At 36.9% G+C, this 17,991-nt stretch overlaps 2 protein-coding genes across 5 annotated transcripts in view; one reads left to right on the forward strand and one right to left on the reverse strand.

Annotated features, from left to right (window-relative positions):
- The window catches only part of ECT2L (epithelial cell transforming 2 like), a 64,691-nt gene extending 57,429 nt beyond the window's left edge, over positions 1–7,262 (forward strand). Inside the window, exons 18-20 of the mRNA XM_068985464.1 lie at positions 93–181; positions 5,638–5,810; positions 7,135–7,262. Of these exons, the coding sequence (XP_068841565.1) occupies positions 93–181; positions 5,638–5,810; positions 7,135–7,262 (390 nt within the window). The remainder of the gene's footprint in view (positions 1–92; positions 182–5,637; positions 5,811–7,134) is intronic.
- Positions 7,263–9,523: 2,261 nt separating this feature from the next.
- Positions 9,524–17,991, reverse strand: part of REPS1 (RALBP1 associated Eps domain containing 1) — an 88,594-nt gene continuing 80,126 nt past the window's right edge. For all 4 annotated transcript variants that reach the window (XM_068985013.1, XM_068985012.1, XM_068985011.1 and 1 more), the window contains 6 exons: positions 17,733–17,797; positions 15,810–15,995; positions 14,578–14,670; positions 12,847–12,995; positions 12,015–12,120; positions 9,524–9,770 (listed from right to left, as the gene is read on the reverse strand). In XM_068985013.1, coding sequence (XP_068841114.1) covers positions 9,702–9,770; positions 12,015–12,120; positions 12,847–12,995; positions 14,578–14,670; positions 15,810–15,995; positions 17,733–17,797 — 668 coding nt within the window. In that variant the 3' untranslated portion in view covers positions 9,524–9,701. The remainder of the gene's footprint in view (positions 9,771–12,014; positions 12,121–12,846; positions 12,996–14,577; positions 14,671–15,809; positions 15,996–17,732; positions 17,798–17,991) is intronic.

A 17,991-nucleotide genomic window follows, 5' to 3' on the forward strand; every position in this document is an offset into this window, starting at 1 on the left:
TCAACACTTATATCTTTGGGGATATTATTCAGTAGTGAGACTTATTTTATAAAATATATATATATATATTTCTAATTCTTTTTATTTCATAGACTCTATCAGAAGCAAACAGATATCTGATTAGGGTTCAAGATGTGGCCCAACTTCACTGCTGTGATGAGGACATAAGTTTTTATTTAAGGTAAATATTCAACTATCCTATGGCTATGCTACTGCTGCTAAGTCACTTCAGTCGTGTCCGACTTTATGCGACCCCATAGACAGCAGCCCACGAGGCTCGTCCGTCTCTGGGATTCTCCAAGCAAGAACACTGGAGTGGGTTGCCTATGGCTATGGTGTGTCTTAATTATCTTGTACCCAGAATCCAGTACAATGTCTGTCATATTGTAAATATACTATAATCTTTGTGTTGATCTGAAAAGTTACACACACACCCCTCTGAGATGAGGTAAGGTGTTTATCACCTTACTCACATTCCAGGCAGCTACTTCATAGAATGGAAGAAACTAAACCGTCATTGCCTGGGCCACTAACTCAAGACATGGGATTTCTGGTTTGGTCACTTTCCTACTGAGAGGAGAGCTGATGTGAGATATCACATGGATGATCTGCTCAACTCTAAGAAAGAGAAGACCAGTTAATTATCTGCAGTTAGTTACTGAGGTCAGCACACGAAAGGTCTCACTGTAGGACCACCATTGTATTGAGGTCTCACATGTCTAGTTGGCATGGTGCTCACAGTAGTGTAAAAACTATTGTGATGTGAAGGTGCTAACATTTCCTTTTCTCCTTTAGAACAAGGATGGGCCAACTTTTTCTGTAAAGGGTCAGATGGTAAGTATTCTAGGTCTTCCTTGCCAAATGATATCTGTGGCAACTACCTAACTTTGCCATTGTAGCACAAAAGCAGCTACATAAATACAATACATGATGATTAATATGATCTTCATAAACAATACATGTATAGCTGTGTTCCAATAAAACTTTATTTACAAAAAGCAAGGAGTGGGGCCATCGTTTTTAAATTCTTGCTTTAGAAAACTCTTTGCCAATCTATGTTTTCAGTACTTATGGCAAAGATGGTAGCTCCACAAAGAGCAACCAAATGCAGAGGAATTAATTCCAATAAAAGAAATGAAAATCAGATTGCCTGTTATTTCAGTGAATATTTCACTGAATGTTTTCCAAAGGCCAGGGCAGGATTTGGGGTGGAGGAGAGGTTGGAATAAACCAGTCCCTTCACCTCGATTTAACCAGTCCCTTAAATGAAAATCAAATCACACAACTGTCACTTTTCTCACTGTCACCGTGTTTTTGTTTTCTCATTTTGGTGTTTTTGGTCAGGAACAATAGAAATGAGCTACAACAAGAGAAGGAAACTAGATATCAAGTCAGCAATTCTAAACACGTCAGTGTAGTAGGACACATGCTACGGATTATTCCAGTTTTTTATTATTAATTTTACCTTCACATATTCATTCTCAGACACTCTTCCTTTATCTTTCTTTATCTAAGTCCATGTTTCTGATTGACAGAATTTGCTCTGGGGAGAGTAATTTTAGAGCTCGGAAACCTGGAGGCATTTGTCCCTCTGTAGATATAACCCACATAGTTTTGGATTAAGCTTTTATGTACCTTAGAACTTTGACATTTTCACGTGTGACTTTAAACATGCTGATTTTTAAAGCATTTTTGTTTACTTTTGTTCTCCTTCTAATGGGGTGTTGCCAAGTGCAAAAGTGGAGCCTCTAAGACCGGTGAACAGAGGCACGGCTTTAGATCACCAAACAGGGCCATCCACTGCTCAGATCCTGAGTCCTCTTGAGGACAAACATTACTGAACTACAGAGTATGTATATTGTTCACTTTACTTTTAGCTTACCCAACGGGTAAGGAAGTCATTGACCAGGAAACAGCACTGGGGGAAGAGAAATGTGCAGACTCCCCAGGGATACAGGACTCTGGCTCTGAATTGACTTTTATCCTGGCCACTGCCAAAAGCCACTATGATCCACTAGTCAGAATGTGGATGATGAGGACAAGGTGATAAACAGTTTTGACTCAGGTCAGCTCACATGACTTCCCTCATGACTCAGACAGTAAAGAATCTGCTTGCAATGCTGGAGACCCAGATTTAACCCCTGGGTTGGGAAGATCCCCTGGAGAATGGAATGGCTACCCACTCCAGTATTCCTGCCTGGAAAATCCCATGGACAGAGGAGCCTGGCAGGCTACAGTCCATGGCGTTGCAGTCGGACACGACTGAGTGACTAACACTTAGCTCACAGAACCAATGACGTACTGTTATCTGTTCATGCCAAAGTTTATGCTCTGAAAATTACTTTTAAAGTTTTATGTATTCATGGAAGTTGGGTACTTTGTTTCTTGGTCTGGCTAACGTATTGATAGTGATTAAATAATGACAAAACACTTCTAGAATGGTGTTAAGAATTTAAACTGTGTTTGGCGGAGTCATTGAGTCTATTTGTGAAAAAGCAAAGAAATCCTGTCCAGGTTCAAGGAAAACATTCTACCCGTGGAGTTGGAGTTGGTTCTTCTGAATCTGAGCAGCAGCAGTTTTCTGAAAGTTGAGTAGGATCCAGAGTTTCCATTTCAGTTGTTCCATTATGTCAATGTGAAAGGCAAAATTATTTGTTTTTACATATGTAGAAGAATAAAGGTTTTTTAAAAAGGGTTCTGGTGTTTTTTGTCTTTGGATGAAACTTGTTGAAGCTCTTGGTGAGTATAAATGGCTTTGGGAAAGCTTTTTCCTACGTAAAATTCATTTATATGTATTTTAAATATCACTTTCATAATCAGATTAAAATAATAAAAACCTCTTTGTGCATTTATCTTTCCCTGCTCACGTCCTCAGGTTACAAGTGGCCTCAACTCCAAGTTCAATAAACGTGCCTGCTCCTCCTCTCCCCTGGGCCATCCACCCACCCAGCCCAATTGGGTCATGCCCTTAGAATTCGCCTTTATTTACCTTACTTTCAATGCTATCCCTTCCAAAGGGAAAACCAAACATCTGTTTACCAAAGCAAACACTCCTTTCAAAGCTACACCTTCAAAGCACCCTGGTAGGCACAGTCCCTGGCCATTCAGATAGAAAGGCAAAGTTTTATTACAGCTTTTAAACATTTTTCTCAAATGATATGATTCTTATCAGTAATAGTACAAATATTGCCAAAGAAGTGTCACAAACATGGGTGGAATTCTTTTGCCTAACGTGGCCACACAGCACATACAGCTCACCACATACCCATCTAAATGCACCCCCTTTCTGGCTTCCCCTTTCCCTCATCCCTACTTCTATTTGTTCCCTATTCTCAGAATAACCTATCAACTTAATCTGGAACAGTATTTCTTGCAAACTGTCAGTAAATATGAAGCACCCCACTCCTTCCAGCCTAAATTATAACCACAGATATGGGCAGGAAATGTTTGAGAAAGGAAGGTGGCTCCAGTGGTTGGATGACCACTGCATTTCTCTCTCTCCACACACCTAACATGACCTGTACCCCCAACACTCCCCCAAGAGCTGAACCTGAAGCAAAGCACTCCTTAAAAATGTTTAAACCACTCCCTCTCCCAATCTAGTTTTTTGCCCACCTCATGGGCACAGGAGAAGGCAATGGCACCCCACTCCAGTACTCTTGCCTGGAAAATCCCATGGGCAGAGGAGCCTGGTGGGCTGCAGTCCATGGGGTCGCGAAGTCAGACACGACTGAGCGACTTCACTTTCACTTTTCACTTGCATGCACTGAAGGGAATGGCAACCCACTCCAGTGTTCTTGCCTGGAGAATCCTAGGGACGGCGGAGCCTGGGGGGCTGCCGTCTATGGGGTCACACAGTCGGACACGACTGAAGCGACTCAGCAGCAGCAGCAGCAGCAGCAGCATGGGCACAGCTGTAATTAATGCACGACTTAAGTGCCTCAATACTCTCCAGTGTGGTTGGTGAATCAGGATCACCAGGGAGCTGCTAGAAACACAGAATCTCAGGCTAGTCTAGCTCTACTGAATTTTCATTTCAGCGAAAATCTCTGGGTAATTCAGATGCACAGTAAAGTTTGTACAAGTCAGAGCCATTATAATACAGAGTGGATTCTAAATGTGAATTATAGTAGCTTTTATGGGCAACAACCTGTCAGTCTTTGGTTAAAAATATATATACTATTTGGTCAATCAATCCTACTCTTGGATTATCTGACAGAAATATCAGTGCATGTAAGGAGTCTGTTTATATGTAAGGAACTCGTTTTTTCAAACATTGCTCACAGTGGCAATAAAGAAAAAACAAAGGAAACGAGGGAGGGAAGAAGGAAGAAAGAGACCTGAGCCTGCAAAGAAATGCCCACTAAGTGAGGGAAGAGTTAGAAAAATGATGGTCCACCCATGCTATTATTTGGTCATTAAAAAGAACTTGAAGTGATTTCTATTGCTGAGAAAAGCAAGAAAAGAGCCTGGAATAATACTTAAAACAAACTACCTGTAAATAGATGCATACGTAGGTACATATGTGACTACTTGAATAGGTTAAAAAAAGAAGGAAAGATTATATACTGTTTGGTAACTTGGGTAACATAAGTGGAGGGAGGAGTGAGCCAAACAAAAAGTGAAAAAGAGCAGTACACGAAAACAACTGTCAGTATATGCTGATGTAACTGCATCACTTCTGTATGACTTTATCTGGATCTAACTCAACAATTTAAAAATTAAACACAGATGATGAAGATAAAAACTAAGAATTCCTCTGAATAAACCAGTCAACTGAGTTGCTTGCTTAGAGTAACTTCCTGAGGGCTTCTTGATGCTTCTAGGAGAAAAACATTTTGGGGGGGCTATCCTCCAACAAAGTAACGAGCTTGCTGCACTTGGCCATTCCTGGTGCTGGTCAGAGATTGAGGGCATGGGGTGAGCCTTTCCCAAGTTCCTCCCTAGTACATCATTTGATAACCCACACCAGAGCACAGTGAAATCTGCTAAACACTGTGATCTGGCTTCATCAGTGGAAAACCACAGAGAATACTAGATGGAGGTTGGGGACCAAAAAATGCCTACCATTGACCATGGTAGCAACCTCAGTAGAATTGAAGAGCTACTTATTTCCAACTTCTCATCAATTTCTCTCCAACTGATATTGGAAAATTCTCTATTTCCTACTTAGTAAATGCTTTTCTTTTGCCTGCTTTCTACTTAAGACACCGCACACCTTACTGATTCTTGTGCTTCTCTCTAACCCAACCTGTTACCCTTAAAGATGAAACTAAACGAAAACATTCCCCGCAGATTGTCTAAGTACATCAAACACAAAATATCAATAAGGCTTTAACCTGACGTGTTATAACACTGGGAAAATTCAGTGTTCATTTTTGTCTACATCGATTGGATACTGTCCAATGTATAAGCTCAAATCATTCCACCAGGAACCCTGAGGCCCACCCACATGACTGGTCTGACAGACAGAGGGACTATTCACACCAGGAGAAAAATATACAGAGAAAAGTCAGTCCAAAGGTCTGTGGGGAAAAACTCTGATGATGAGCTTATCAATGCAAAGATGCTGAAGTGTGCAACAAAGCACGTATATATGCATATGTAAAACTAAACTCTTTCTCTTTTTTAAACCAGGCTCTATGAACATACCTGTGATCTCAGTCTTTTCCTCTTCAACGATGCACTGCTCGTTTCTAGTCGGGGTACATCTCATACTCCATTTGAAAGGACTTCAAAATCAACCTACCAATTCATTGCATCAGTGGCACTTCATAGGTTAATCATAGAAGACATACCAGATTCCAAATGTATGTATTCTCTTCCTCTGAAGAGATCACACCTTTAAAAAGCTGTATTATATAAAACTCATTAGCTATTAAAATAGAAAAGCAGGAAGAGAACTGGAATTTGCATTTGCAAATAATTTCCCAAGTATTTTTAGAATCTCATTAATGTAAACTTTTCTCTACCTTTGAAATAGCAAAAGAAAGGAATGCTGGCATCGTCAGACACATACCCTACATATTAGGAAAACAGCTTCCCGAAGTCACAAAGGGAGACATAACCCTGTATCATTGCCAGGGAAGCTGGAGTTCTTAACCATTATTTTAAGTGGTTAACCACTATTTTAACTTCTACTGCTTGTAGATCTTACAATTTTTATCTATTACTTTTCCATTATACTAGGACTAAATGATTATTGCAGATTTGACTGTATTCTTCTGTAAATTTGCATTTACGAGTTCTCTAAAGGATGTATTTGCAAATGATGTTTAGTAACAAAACATTTAATTCATAATAATCTCAAAAGAAATAATCATTGTTACAAAATGAAATCCTACTTAAACCTACTCTACCTTTTAGTTTTTATCTTACACTCTACTTCCCAATCTTAAAAAAGATTTGTATCTCTTTTCCTATATTTCTGTTAGGCCAGACGATCTGAATATAACACATTTTGTTCCAATATTTTTCACTGCACGTGAAGGTAGGACTTATGGGTAAAGCTAGAACCAAGATCTCAAGAGAAGGAACTAATCTAAAAAGAGCTGCTTTCCATTAGCTCTGGCTTCATTTAAAATCTGAGAAAAATTGAACACTAAATGTGAGAATAAATATTTTCACCTATTGAGAAATAAATATTTTCAAACTCAGGTAAGAAGGGTTATCCATAATGTGCATGACATTTCTCCTCCCATCTCCCCTTAATCAGCTGTGCTCTATGTCAGAACACCATAATGTAAGCTAAAAGTGGGCATTCAGCTAAGTCGTCACTGGCTTCATTCTGTCCTGGTGCTCATACCAGGGTGGCCAAGGTCCAGCTCTCAGCATCTCTTATCTACAATAATTCTTGTAAAGACCTTTACCGGTTCCAGTTCCTTCTGAAATTAAAGAATATCATATCATCTATTACTTTAAAAATAATTGCTAATTATCATTAAACAATTATAAAGACGTTTATTTTAGACTATATTTGAATTATTCAGTAATTCTAAACTGGATTTGTGTTTGAAACTTTAATTTTCAAAAAGTCTTCAAGATGACTTGATCAACTCTTGAATTGTAAAAACATTTTTTCCTTTTGACTGTTACCTACACAAATTAATTTATGTACTTCCAATATTTTTACAGTTATCAAGAATGCATTTATTCTTCAAGGTCCAAAACATGAATGGATTTGTGCAACAGAAGTTGAGGATGATAAATTTCTATGGTTGTCTGTACTCCAAAACGCCATCAAAAGTAGTATGGAAAAGTGAGTCTGGACTTCAAACACCAGGGGTGCCAATCTGCCCTGACAAAAACAGCATGTTGTTTTCTGTTCCAGAAGATCCAGTAAGAAGCAGAGTAATGGTTCATCATGGATGGTCGGTGGATGAACTAGGGGGATACATAAAGTTCCTCCTAACTTTTAAACTTTATCATCTATGCTCAATTAGGTGAAATGGTTAAGAAAAATTTGAATATAAAAATTTGAACCACTTCTTTTGATAGTTGTTTTTCATGGACAGTATTATTTAATATGACTGACAAAACCTAAGACTGAATAAGGATATTGAGTATTTAAAGATTTGTTTTCTGATCTAATGAAAAATAAAGTCATAATGAAAAGTATTTCTTAAATGATCAGTCTAGAGAAATGTTTTAATCTGTTGGTGATTTATCAACATCTTTTAACATTTCCATGCAATATTATGGATTTTAAAAATATGGAAATTTAAACAGTACTTTACTAAAAAACTAGTCCCATATATCCAAAATATGAATGTATTTCTACAGAGAGCATTAAAAACATACCACTATAAAGCACTAAAATTTTCTGTAATTCTTAAGTGTTCTTTTGTTACAAAATTAAATTCTTAGACCGTCCAAATTAAATGGTTTAAAAATTTGTTACACTGCTAAATTAGAAGGCTGTTTGGTAGAGCGTGAGGGGGTACGTTCTAAAAAACAAAAACAAATCTTGCCTATAATGGAATTTAGCTGAGTAAAAACTGAAGAAATTAAGACAATTCTATTTAAAACAGAAAAAAACAAAAACAGGTATTGAGTAGTTGTCTGGGCCCTTCAATCTTTCATTTAATTATTTAATAAACTGAAGCTATCACCTGGTTAGCCACTTTGAAACTTTAGCTGATATATGCAGTAGTAATATTTTTACTCAGTTAATGGTAGAAAACACTGTATTAATCTTGGAAGCTTTTGGCTGTCAGTTTCCTCTTTGCTTCAAATACTCCTTTAAGGAAATGAAATCTACTAGTACAGTCTAGGATTGTGCAGTAGGCTATTTTAAACATTTTCTTTCTTTCTACAACAAAAATACAAATTCCTTCTAATTCTTAAAAATTTAAATTCTTGTTAAAAAATGCACAAAAGTTAAAATGTTTTTAATTAGTGTAAAATCACACTTCTGATTATGATAAAACCATGCAGCTTAACATCTGTCAGATAGAATAAAACATTAAAGGAATGTCTGCTGTTAGCAATAAATGTAAATTCACAAATGTGATCAAAATGGAAATACCATATAATACAAAACAAATCCCAAGACACTACATTATCCTGAATAGGACATACTTTAGAAACTCTCTGTTAATAGGAAAAGTCTCTCTCTATAGCAAAAGAATGGAGTGGAAATGGTAACCCACTCTAGTATTCTTGCCTGGAGAGTCTCGTGGACAGAGGGGCCTGACAGGCTACAGTTCATGGGGTCGCAAATAGCTGGACATGACTGAGGGACTAAACAAGAACATGGCAAAAGAATGAGTAACAAGAGAGCTAAAGATAACTAGGAATCTTAAGGAATTTTCATTTATTATAATAGTGAATAATTAAGATCTTCAGAAGTTCTAGAACATGTTACTGGAAAACACTTCTAGACGGATGAGCATAAGCTTATAATTGCGAGTTTAGTGCATAAATCGTGCAAAAAGTGACGTCTGCAACTGGACAGTACTTTTGCGGCTTGCGGTGTCAACACTTTCCCTTTGCTTCTAGCAGACGATTTAAAAACGCCTATCTTCAGTTATTTCCTAGTTTTTCAGGACTGCTGAGGAATTAAAATCTCACACACAACAAAGTTTAAGTCACAGGTGATACTGATCAAATTTTCGTAAGGAAAACATAAAATCTGCCCCCTAAGCTGATGTGAAAAAGCCTGAAAGTGCCATGAGACTCTTGAAGAATGTTGATTATAGCAGAGCTTATGGTTAAAGTATGCCTTATCCAATACAGTTCTTTCAAATTAAAAATCAAATAGGAAATGCATTTTAAAGATTTTTGGATTCTTTAAGTATTAAGCCTAAAAGACAAATTGACAGTTTATTTAATTTTGACTCCTTTTGAAAATATTTCTGAGTTTGTGCTTAAGGTGTTAAATGAGAAGCCCATTCTGTATATCCAGCAATATGAGGTTTTGGCCACGTAAGTATAATGCACCAAAGCTTTGGGATAACAAGGGGGGAGGGGGGCTGCGCCAACAAACATAATACAGCCTCCAGAAAAAGTCATCCTGACCCTTTTATTGTTGAAATTAAAAAATAAAAGATACTTAAATACAATGGTGAACATATAGGGCAAAACAGAATCATAAAATTTAATGTTGAATTAAGCAGTGAGCTGAATGTCTGGGTCTCCAAACTGGCTTTGAACCCAAAACCGCTTAAAAATGGGTATGTTCACAGTTAACGGCAATTGGCTTATAGGTGAGAGAATGGTCGAAGCTGTTCCAGTTGAACTTCCAGGGAAATTCTCTCCTCAAGAACATCCTGAAAAAGATGGAAAGACAAGTTACATTTCAACATATACAAAAATGAAGGCACATCTAACAGCAGCTCTGCATCAATAAAACAATTTACGTTCCTTAAGAAGATGAAGGGACAGCTGTTCCTTTTAGAAACATAGTTTCTTTATAGGCGCTTACATTCAAAAACAATCTTAATCAAAATCTTTTTTTCTCATTACTTGAAATCAAGGTAATCGAATGTTTTTTCCTTCTTTATTAGAAAAGCCAGTATTTGCAGATGGTGGCTATTAATGCATGAATTTTGCACAAAGCCCACCCCTTGTAGTAACTGCAGATGAGCTGGTTAACAAAGATTATTTCCCCTGGTGATTACCTCTGGTCAACTCCTGCACCTCATTTTGAGCTTCAGTTTCACAATGAATAAATGTATTTTATAATCAGAATTTCTAATGAATGTCGATTTGGGGCAGTCTTTTCAGTCACCAACTTCTTATGCAGCCATATCCTTTTTTTTTTCTCTATCACACTGACAGTATCATGTTTTAACCAGAATGACCTCCTCCTATTTGGTACCATACTTTCTCAGAGGGTAATGAGACAGTGATTTTTAAAAACAGCTTCTGTATACATGTTTCTATGGTTTTTCGTAGTTCTTCAGAAAAACATGCATTAACAAAACTTTCACCTCATGGTATGCTACTAGCAAGCTTGTCATTTAGTTTTACATTCTTCCTTTACCATCGACCAAATTCACAAGCCATAGAACAGCTATGAATACCTTCTTTGATCAAAGAGTTATAAAAGAATATTATTCTTTTAACATACATTAATCAAATGTCCAACATGTGTGAAGTTTTGAGGACAGAGACAAGATGGTTATAAATCTATCCAGGACAATCTCAGTTTATCTCTGATTTCCTGGCCTATATATTAACAAATCCTTTTCTCTTAAAAGTACTTTGGTTTGAACAATGTATTACATGGTCACTGTAAACGGGAATGATTACGACTTAGCCTCAGTGAGTTCAGGTTAGTAGGACAGAGACACAAATGTGCCATAGATATGGACAACGTGATAAATGCTAGAAAAGGAATATGAACAGAATATTACGGGACTCAACTAACTCTGTATTTATTTTACATTTCCATGGACTCCTTCCTCATCTTTATGGTTTACAACCTTGCTACTCAAAGTGGAGTCAACTGTCCAGGAGCATCTCCTTCACCTGGAAAAATTGCAGAACTCTCAGGTCCCTCTCCATACCGGACATGAATCAAAATTTTCATTTTAACATGGGACCCCTTCCTAAGTGTATACAATTAAGGTTTGAGAACCACTGGTTTATAAGATGTGAATGACTAATAATGTTGATGAATCATACATGATTCTGCTTGTTAGTTTTTATGTATAGGGATTGAAAAAAAATCATGGTTAGTAGTAAGCAAGAAAACAAACTCATCCTCTCAAGTACAGATGACAGAAGTACACACTGGCCCTGAACATCATTTCTACTTAAGGTTTGTCTTTTCTGTTTTACAGATGATCTAAATTGCCCTCATCCCTCTTCTTTAGACCTGTCATTTTCATAGAATCTGAGTTGTTTTGATAAAAGGATAAATTTATAATACTTGAATCATTGTAGAATTAGTGTGTAGACAGCCACATATATCATCCTGGAGGTAGCTGAGGTCACAACATTTCTACTCTTGGATTTCATTATGAAAGTTAATGAACATCTTCAGTTCAGTTCAGTAGCCCAGTCATGTCCGACTCTGCAACCCTATGGACTGCAGCACGCCAGGCCTCCCTGTCAATCGCCAACTACCAGAGTTTACTCAAATTCATGTCCATTGAGTCGGTGACGCCATCCAACCATCTGGTCCTCTGTTTTCCCCTTCTCCTCCTGCCTTAAATCTTTCCCAGCATCAGGGTCTTTTCAAATGAGTCAGTTCTTCACATCAGGTGGCCAAAGTATTGGAGTTTCAGCTTCAGCATCAGTCCTTCCAATGAATATTCAGGACTGAACATTTTAGGAATATGCTTATACATGTAGGATAAGGCAATCATACAAGAAATTAGTACAGGAACTTCTTTTTAATATTAAAAGATTCAAAGGCATATAAAACATTTTAGATCCACACTTCTGCTACTTGGAAAAGTTTCATACTAGCATAAGAACTGCTGGATCACCTCCAAGTCTAGTTCAACACTAAGAGGCTCTGAGTCCATGGAACTTTCCAAATAAAGATTCAGAAACTACATTACCTTTAACTGTTGCTGCAATTCACTATTCAATCTGGCCAAAACTGTGTTGGTTTCCTTATTGCGTCTAATTGATGCCTGAATAGCTTTCTTATCTTTCCCAACAGACCTGAGAAGATAAAGAGAGCAAAAAACTTGACCTTCATTCTGATTATTAAATTTGCTCCATTCTTCCCTGTGATTTATGGCTAATCCCAGAATGCTGAGGGAGCATCTTTGCCCTGCTAGCATAGCTCAACCTTGCTTGATCAGTTTCAAAGCTCAACCAAAAACTACTAAGCTTCACAGGCTTAATTACTGTAGTTATTGATTTAGTGACTTTTCTGTAGAATCACCTGAGTTTAAGTCAGCGCAGAGCAGGTATAAGCAAACTTTTTCTATAAATGGTCCGATAGCAAATATTTTAAGCTTTGCAGACCATACCATTTCTGCTGAATATTGTTTTTTTTTTAATCTTTTCTTTTTCTCTTTTTAAACAAAAATGTAAAAGCCCTTATAAAAACTGGCCATGGGTTGACTTTGGCCCATGAGCCCTAGCTTGCCAATTCTTGATTCTAGAACAACCATAGTTAAAACATCAGTGTTACTGTGCACTATAATTTTTAAAGTCTGCTCTAGGATTTACAACTTGAGTTGACTTAATAATAGAAGCGGGGGGAAAGTGGGAAGAATATTCGACTTACTCATAAGTGAGAAAACTCTCAAAGGGGAACAGTGGAGGACCTGTGCTCAACTACAGGACCAGTCTGACCATAATTCCTTTCTGCTTAATATTTTTAATTACTGTGCATTTGGTTTCTAGTAATTACACGTGTTTAGGAACAGCTTTGATTACCGAGGAATAGAAGGTTGTGATGCAAGAACGGCAGCTAGGACACCTGTCTTCTGTGTATGTTCATCAACTTCTGGCCTTAATTCATCTTCTGATTTTAATCTCCTTCGAACAGGTTTAGGTGGTGGAGCAAGAGGTGTTGTGCCTTTGCTCTGGGAGAAAAGAATTTCATGAATAATAAGCATTTCTTGAAGACATTTGTGGTTTGTTAGCACTTTGCCAACATCATACGCTTTCTTTAAGGCTTTCATTCGCTAAAAATTATGGGTCACTTGTCCTACTTTAAAGCAATTTATATATCTGTGGCAACAGCTAACTTAAATTACAATGGGGAAGAATGTTCCTAGTGACATCACAACTGTAAATGTACCTATTAGACAAAATTTTTTACAGGGTGACATAACAAGCTGAAGGCCCGAATTCTGTGACTCAAGGCAGTAATATTCAGTTTTAACATAACACACTCTATATATATCTGTTCAATAACTATAAAAGGGAGTCTCCAGAAATATGCATCTAGTATCACCATAGGGTTTTCTATTCAAATATCCTAAGATATATTATCTTAATGAATACTTTATAAAGAAGTAGAAAACCAGGCAATTCTTTAAAAAATCTTTCATTAACATATACAATAACTCTTAAAAATGAGTGACTATTTTATTGGAGATCTGTCCTCAACAGAATCAAATGTAACAGTCTGGTATTTACTGTAACCTGATTTGACCTGTTAATAAATAAAAACAAGAGTCAACTGCCATCCCTTTGGTTAAATGCTATTTTTAATCTATTGCCATTTACTGACAAAATAAAATTTACTATTAAAAAAATTACAGAAGTACTAACAGTAAAAAAAAAAAAAAAAAAAAAGTGTCCAGAAAGTAGCATTTAAATACTTCCAGAAACACTCACTGTTTTAATGACTACTGGAGATGTCTCAATGATAACAAAAAAAGTGACCAAAATTTTTTTCTCAAAAAGTGGCCTGTTATCTGCAATGTACTTTGAAATGCAAACAACAGATAAGAAGGACTGATATATAGAGAGAGATGCAGGTATAAAGCAAGTATATTAATATAAGGAAAAATGTTATATTTTTGTATTTAATTCTGTATTTATATGAAATGAAGAACATTCACTAAACATACTGATAGTCATTTCGTTATATATGTAAGTCAAATAATTATGTTGTACATCTTAACTTATACTGTGTTATGTGTCAATTATATGTTAATAAAACTGGAAGAAAAATATAGTAAATATTAATGGTACAGTCAAGGTGTGGCTTTATTGTTGTACAATATAAAATTCTTTCAACTTTTCTGTATGTTTAAAATTTTTTGCAATAAATTTTTGGGAAAAAATTATTCCTAAGACAGCTAAAAAAAAGCAGAGTATAATATTAACCTTAGAGGGTTGATAATCTTTCCCTGTTATACTCAGAACTGAAATAACAGAAACTGAGTATGACAAAAAAAGAAGTTCTACTTTATGTACTTGAAACAATGTAATAACCACACAAAATCTGGGAACCTCTGGCACCCATTAATACAAATGACAGGCTATCATCTCTACCTCTAGGTGGACTGTGTTCTGAGACAAGCTATATGTATTACAGTTTAAGGCAATGAAATGGGTTAGATGATCTCTAACTTTACTTGTAAGATTTTCAAATTATATCATATAATTTTTATATGTATAGAACAATCAATACTATAAAAGACTTTTGTATACCACATTGGCGGGAGCACTAGCAGCTGTCTTTTCTTCAATTTTACTATCTGTTTTGGCAACTCGAGAACTTGCGGGATCAGAAGCTTTTTCAACCTAGAGATGAGTATATTATTATTACAAATTATATATAAGTAACACACATATATGAATAAATATATAAGTAACAGATCAGAGAGCAAAATGTTTAGAAAACATTCATTCTAACAGTAAGAAGCTCAGATGAAGATGAGAGGAGTTTGAGACTACCTTGTGAAATGATCATGCATCTGCCCCGTTAGGGCAGAGAGGGAAGAGAATATATCTCTGAGGGGATGGCAGACAATGTCTGGGAAGTTCTTTGGTTGGGGGAGGGTACATACAAGTACACCCTGCACACCGCTACTCCCACCTCAGGCCCGCTCTGCCTTCCTGGAGGTACAGCCCATTTCCCTAGTAGCCCTAGGCCAGGCGGAAAGTTTGAAGAACTAGCTGGTAGAAAATTTTCCATGGATCAAATCTGTAAGAACTCTTTATGTAAATTATGCCAGTCAAAAGTCAGTTTTTTTTAATCTATTAGAGAGGATCAGTATAAACTGGAATAATCAGAGCAAACTTCAGAATTCCCCTGTTCCCTCCAACTCCATATTAACACTTATGAGGACAGGGATCCCTGTCCCTCATAGAGAAGTTTTTGCTGCTAGAACCAAACAGTCCCCCAGAACACTGGCTGCAAAAATGAATTTCTGGAATCCTGTGGTCTGTAAGTCTGTCTAACTGATGTGACTTACTCCCATACAATTTTCACCAAATCACACAATCAAATGGTTAGCATTAAGATGCAACCCCATAAACTGACTTATTCTCATACAAACTGAGTGTAGCTATCTAGCTTATTATACGGAAATCTTCGAATCACACAATCAGATGCTTAGCATTAAAATGCAACTCCCAGAACAGTGTTTTAGCCAAAACCAGATGGTTCCATCTTTTCATGTGACATCTACCCTTCACCCAGATATTGATTCTTACTAAGCATTTTATGCAACCAGCGGGTGGTTTGAGGCCAGTAAGAAATTGAGAAGCATTGATCTAGGGAATATAAACCCTCTAAAAGCAGCAATAGCAGATATTTTATTCACTGATGTCCCTTCTATTATCTGCTCTTTTAGGGGTTCCTCTGCTTAAAGACTGGCTTATGAGCACAATATCGGAAGATTCCCAGCAGAAAATTAGAGAAGCCCTTGAAAACTGACCGGCAAGACCTCTGGGTGTTTCTCGGCTTCATCATCTTGTTCTTCATTTACATTTGATGCAGCAAATACTTCAAATTGGCTGAAATCTGCAAAATTTGGTTGCTCTGGTATCTGCTGAGGTGAGGTACTAGTGTGAGTTATTAGGCCATCGGCATCCACTGGGCGATGCACAACGGGACCAGGAGCCTACAGGAGGGTTTAGGATACAGCAAGGAGCAAATCATTTTACTGATCTAGTGTCACAGAGGAGCCTTCTTTTTCTTTGAAAATTTATTATAAGGATGCTCTGATTTATTAGCTGAAAATTCAGGAAGGTGAGCTACAGTAACATTTAGCTCTAAAAAACCTTGAGTGAAATGCCAAGACACTAAAAAATTAAGATAACAAATCTCCAAATAAAAAGATACTTTAACAAAATTCTTATTGCCAAGAATGTGCATCAAAGGAGAGAAGTTCAGGCCTTAATCTCTAATTCTCCCCTTGCATCTATTTCTTTCTTAATTAGGTTGCTGCATAATTGTTCATTATTTTAAAAAGCTGTTTTTAAAAATGTTTCATTATGTTTCTAAAAAGACTGTTATCTTTAAAGTGTGAAAACCAGTGCTCTAGCTGTTCTCTAGCACTCCAGTGCACTCTCCTTCAATTTGTCCTCCACTCTTTACAAGATGAATTCTTCTAAAGTCTCCATTTGAAAACTAAATTTATTGAGTATCTACTTTTGACCAAACAAACAACGTCCATCCTTAACAAAGCTGATAATCTAGTGCAGGATACGAGAAAAGTAAACAAGGGATTAAAATAACAGTGTGAGGAGTTTTGTGACAAAGGAAGCACAGGAAGCTAAAGGAATAAATCTGAAGTCTCTCCCCTGCTTACCCTTAAAAAATTCTCCATATCCTACAAGAAAAACTCCACCATCTCAGTATGGTATAAGAGATGCTCTGTCATTTCCTCACCTCTTCAATTTTATTTCCCATCACTCTAGTTGTACTGAACCCAATAGCTCTTCCTTGAAGAATATGCCAGGCTTACCTTACCCTCTTGTGCCACTCCTTCTGGTTATAATGCCTTTTCCTCAATAAATAGTATTTTATCTTTCAAGTCCCTGCTTAAGCCTAACTTCCTTCATTTTACTTGACTTTTTCAGTGTGATCCCTGATGTTACTAGCTAGGACATCTATGCTAAAACATTTTATAAGTATGTCTACTATAGCATTTTTATTATAACTGTTTACAGGTCTGTTTTTCCCACTAGACTGGTTCTTGAGTGAAGAGATAATTCACTGGGTTTTACACCTTAATGCAGTAAAAGTATTTTTGTTGGCCCTTTAGATAAAATAAATAGTGGAATATTCAAATTTCACTATCTTCGACAATTAGGAAACCATCTTTTTAACTACAAACAGCCAATTTCATTATAAGACTCTAACTCAGAAAAATCAACCTAATTCATTCATGTAAAAATGTAGCTAGTCAGCCACATAAAACTAAGCTACAAACTAGAATCTATTTTGGAACATAATAGTTTTATGCCGATGAAACAACTATGACCTGTTAGTTGTGCAACACTTTATTCACTGATGCAGGAAGATACAGGGAGGTTACCCGGAGTCACTACTAGGTCCAGGACATACATGACACTTCCTATCCCTCAATCCACTGATCCTTCTTCTAAACCCTCCTTTGCCGAGACACTATCATTTGATTCACTTCTAAGTTTCTTTCAAAAAACAACCCAAATCATTATTGGAATTCTTATCATCTAAGAAAAGACCTAGCTTCTCCAAATTAAATATGCATTAAGAATGAGTTAGGCAATTACCGATTTTCAAAATAATTCTAGAATAGAATCAAAGACCTAACAGATAAACTGACCAAGGGGACTATAATAACCGATGCTTACTAATGAAGACCTAGAATTACCTGTGAGGGCTGTGGTCTTGGAGGCACTGCAGGAGGTTGGGCAACAACTCCAGCCTGTTGCTGTCCTGTGTGAATACACAAGTCCTCTTTTTGTAAATATATATAATTACTTTGCTAGTAGGGCAGATAGGCTGAATGAATGTGATCAAATGATAAAGATTTCAAATGCCAATGTATCGTACTGGAAGCCAAGTCCATCTCGCCAGCTGTCTGGATATGGTTGAGTCTCACAGCCTCTTCTCAGACCTCTCTTCTCTTG

The sequence above is a fragment of the Capricornis sumatraensis genome, chromosome 13 (genome assembly GCF_032405125.1).
Source record: "Capricornis sumatraensis isolate serow.1 chromosome 13, serow.2, whole genome shotgun sequence".
NCBI lineage: Eukaryota > Metazoa > Chordata > Mammalia > Artiodactyla > Bovidae > Capricornis > Capricornis sumatraensis.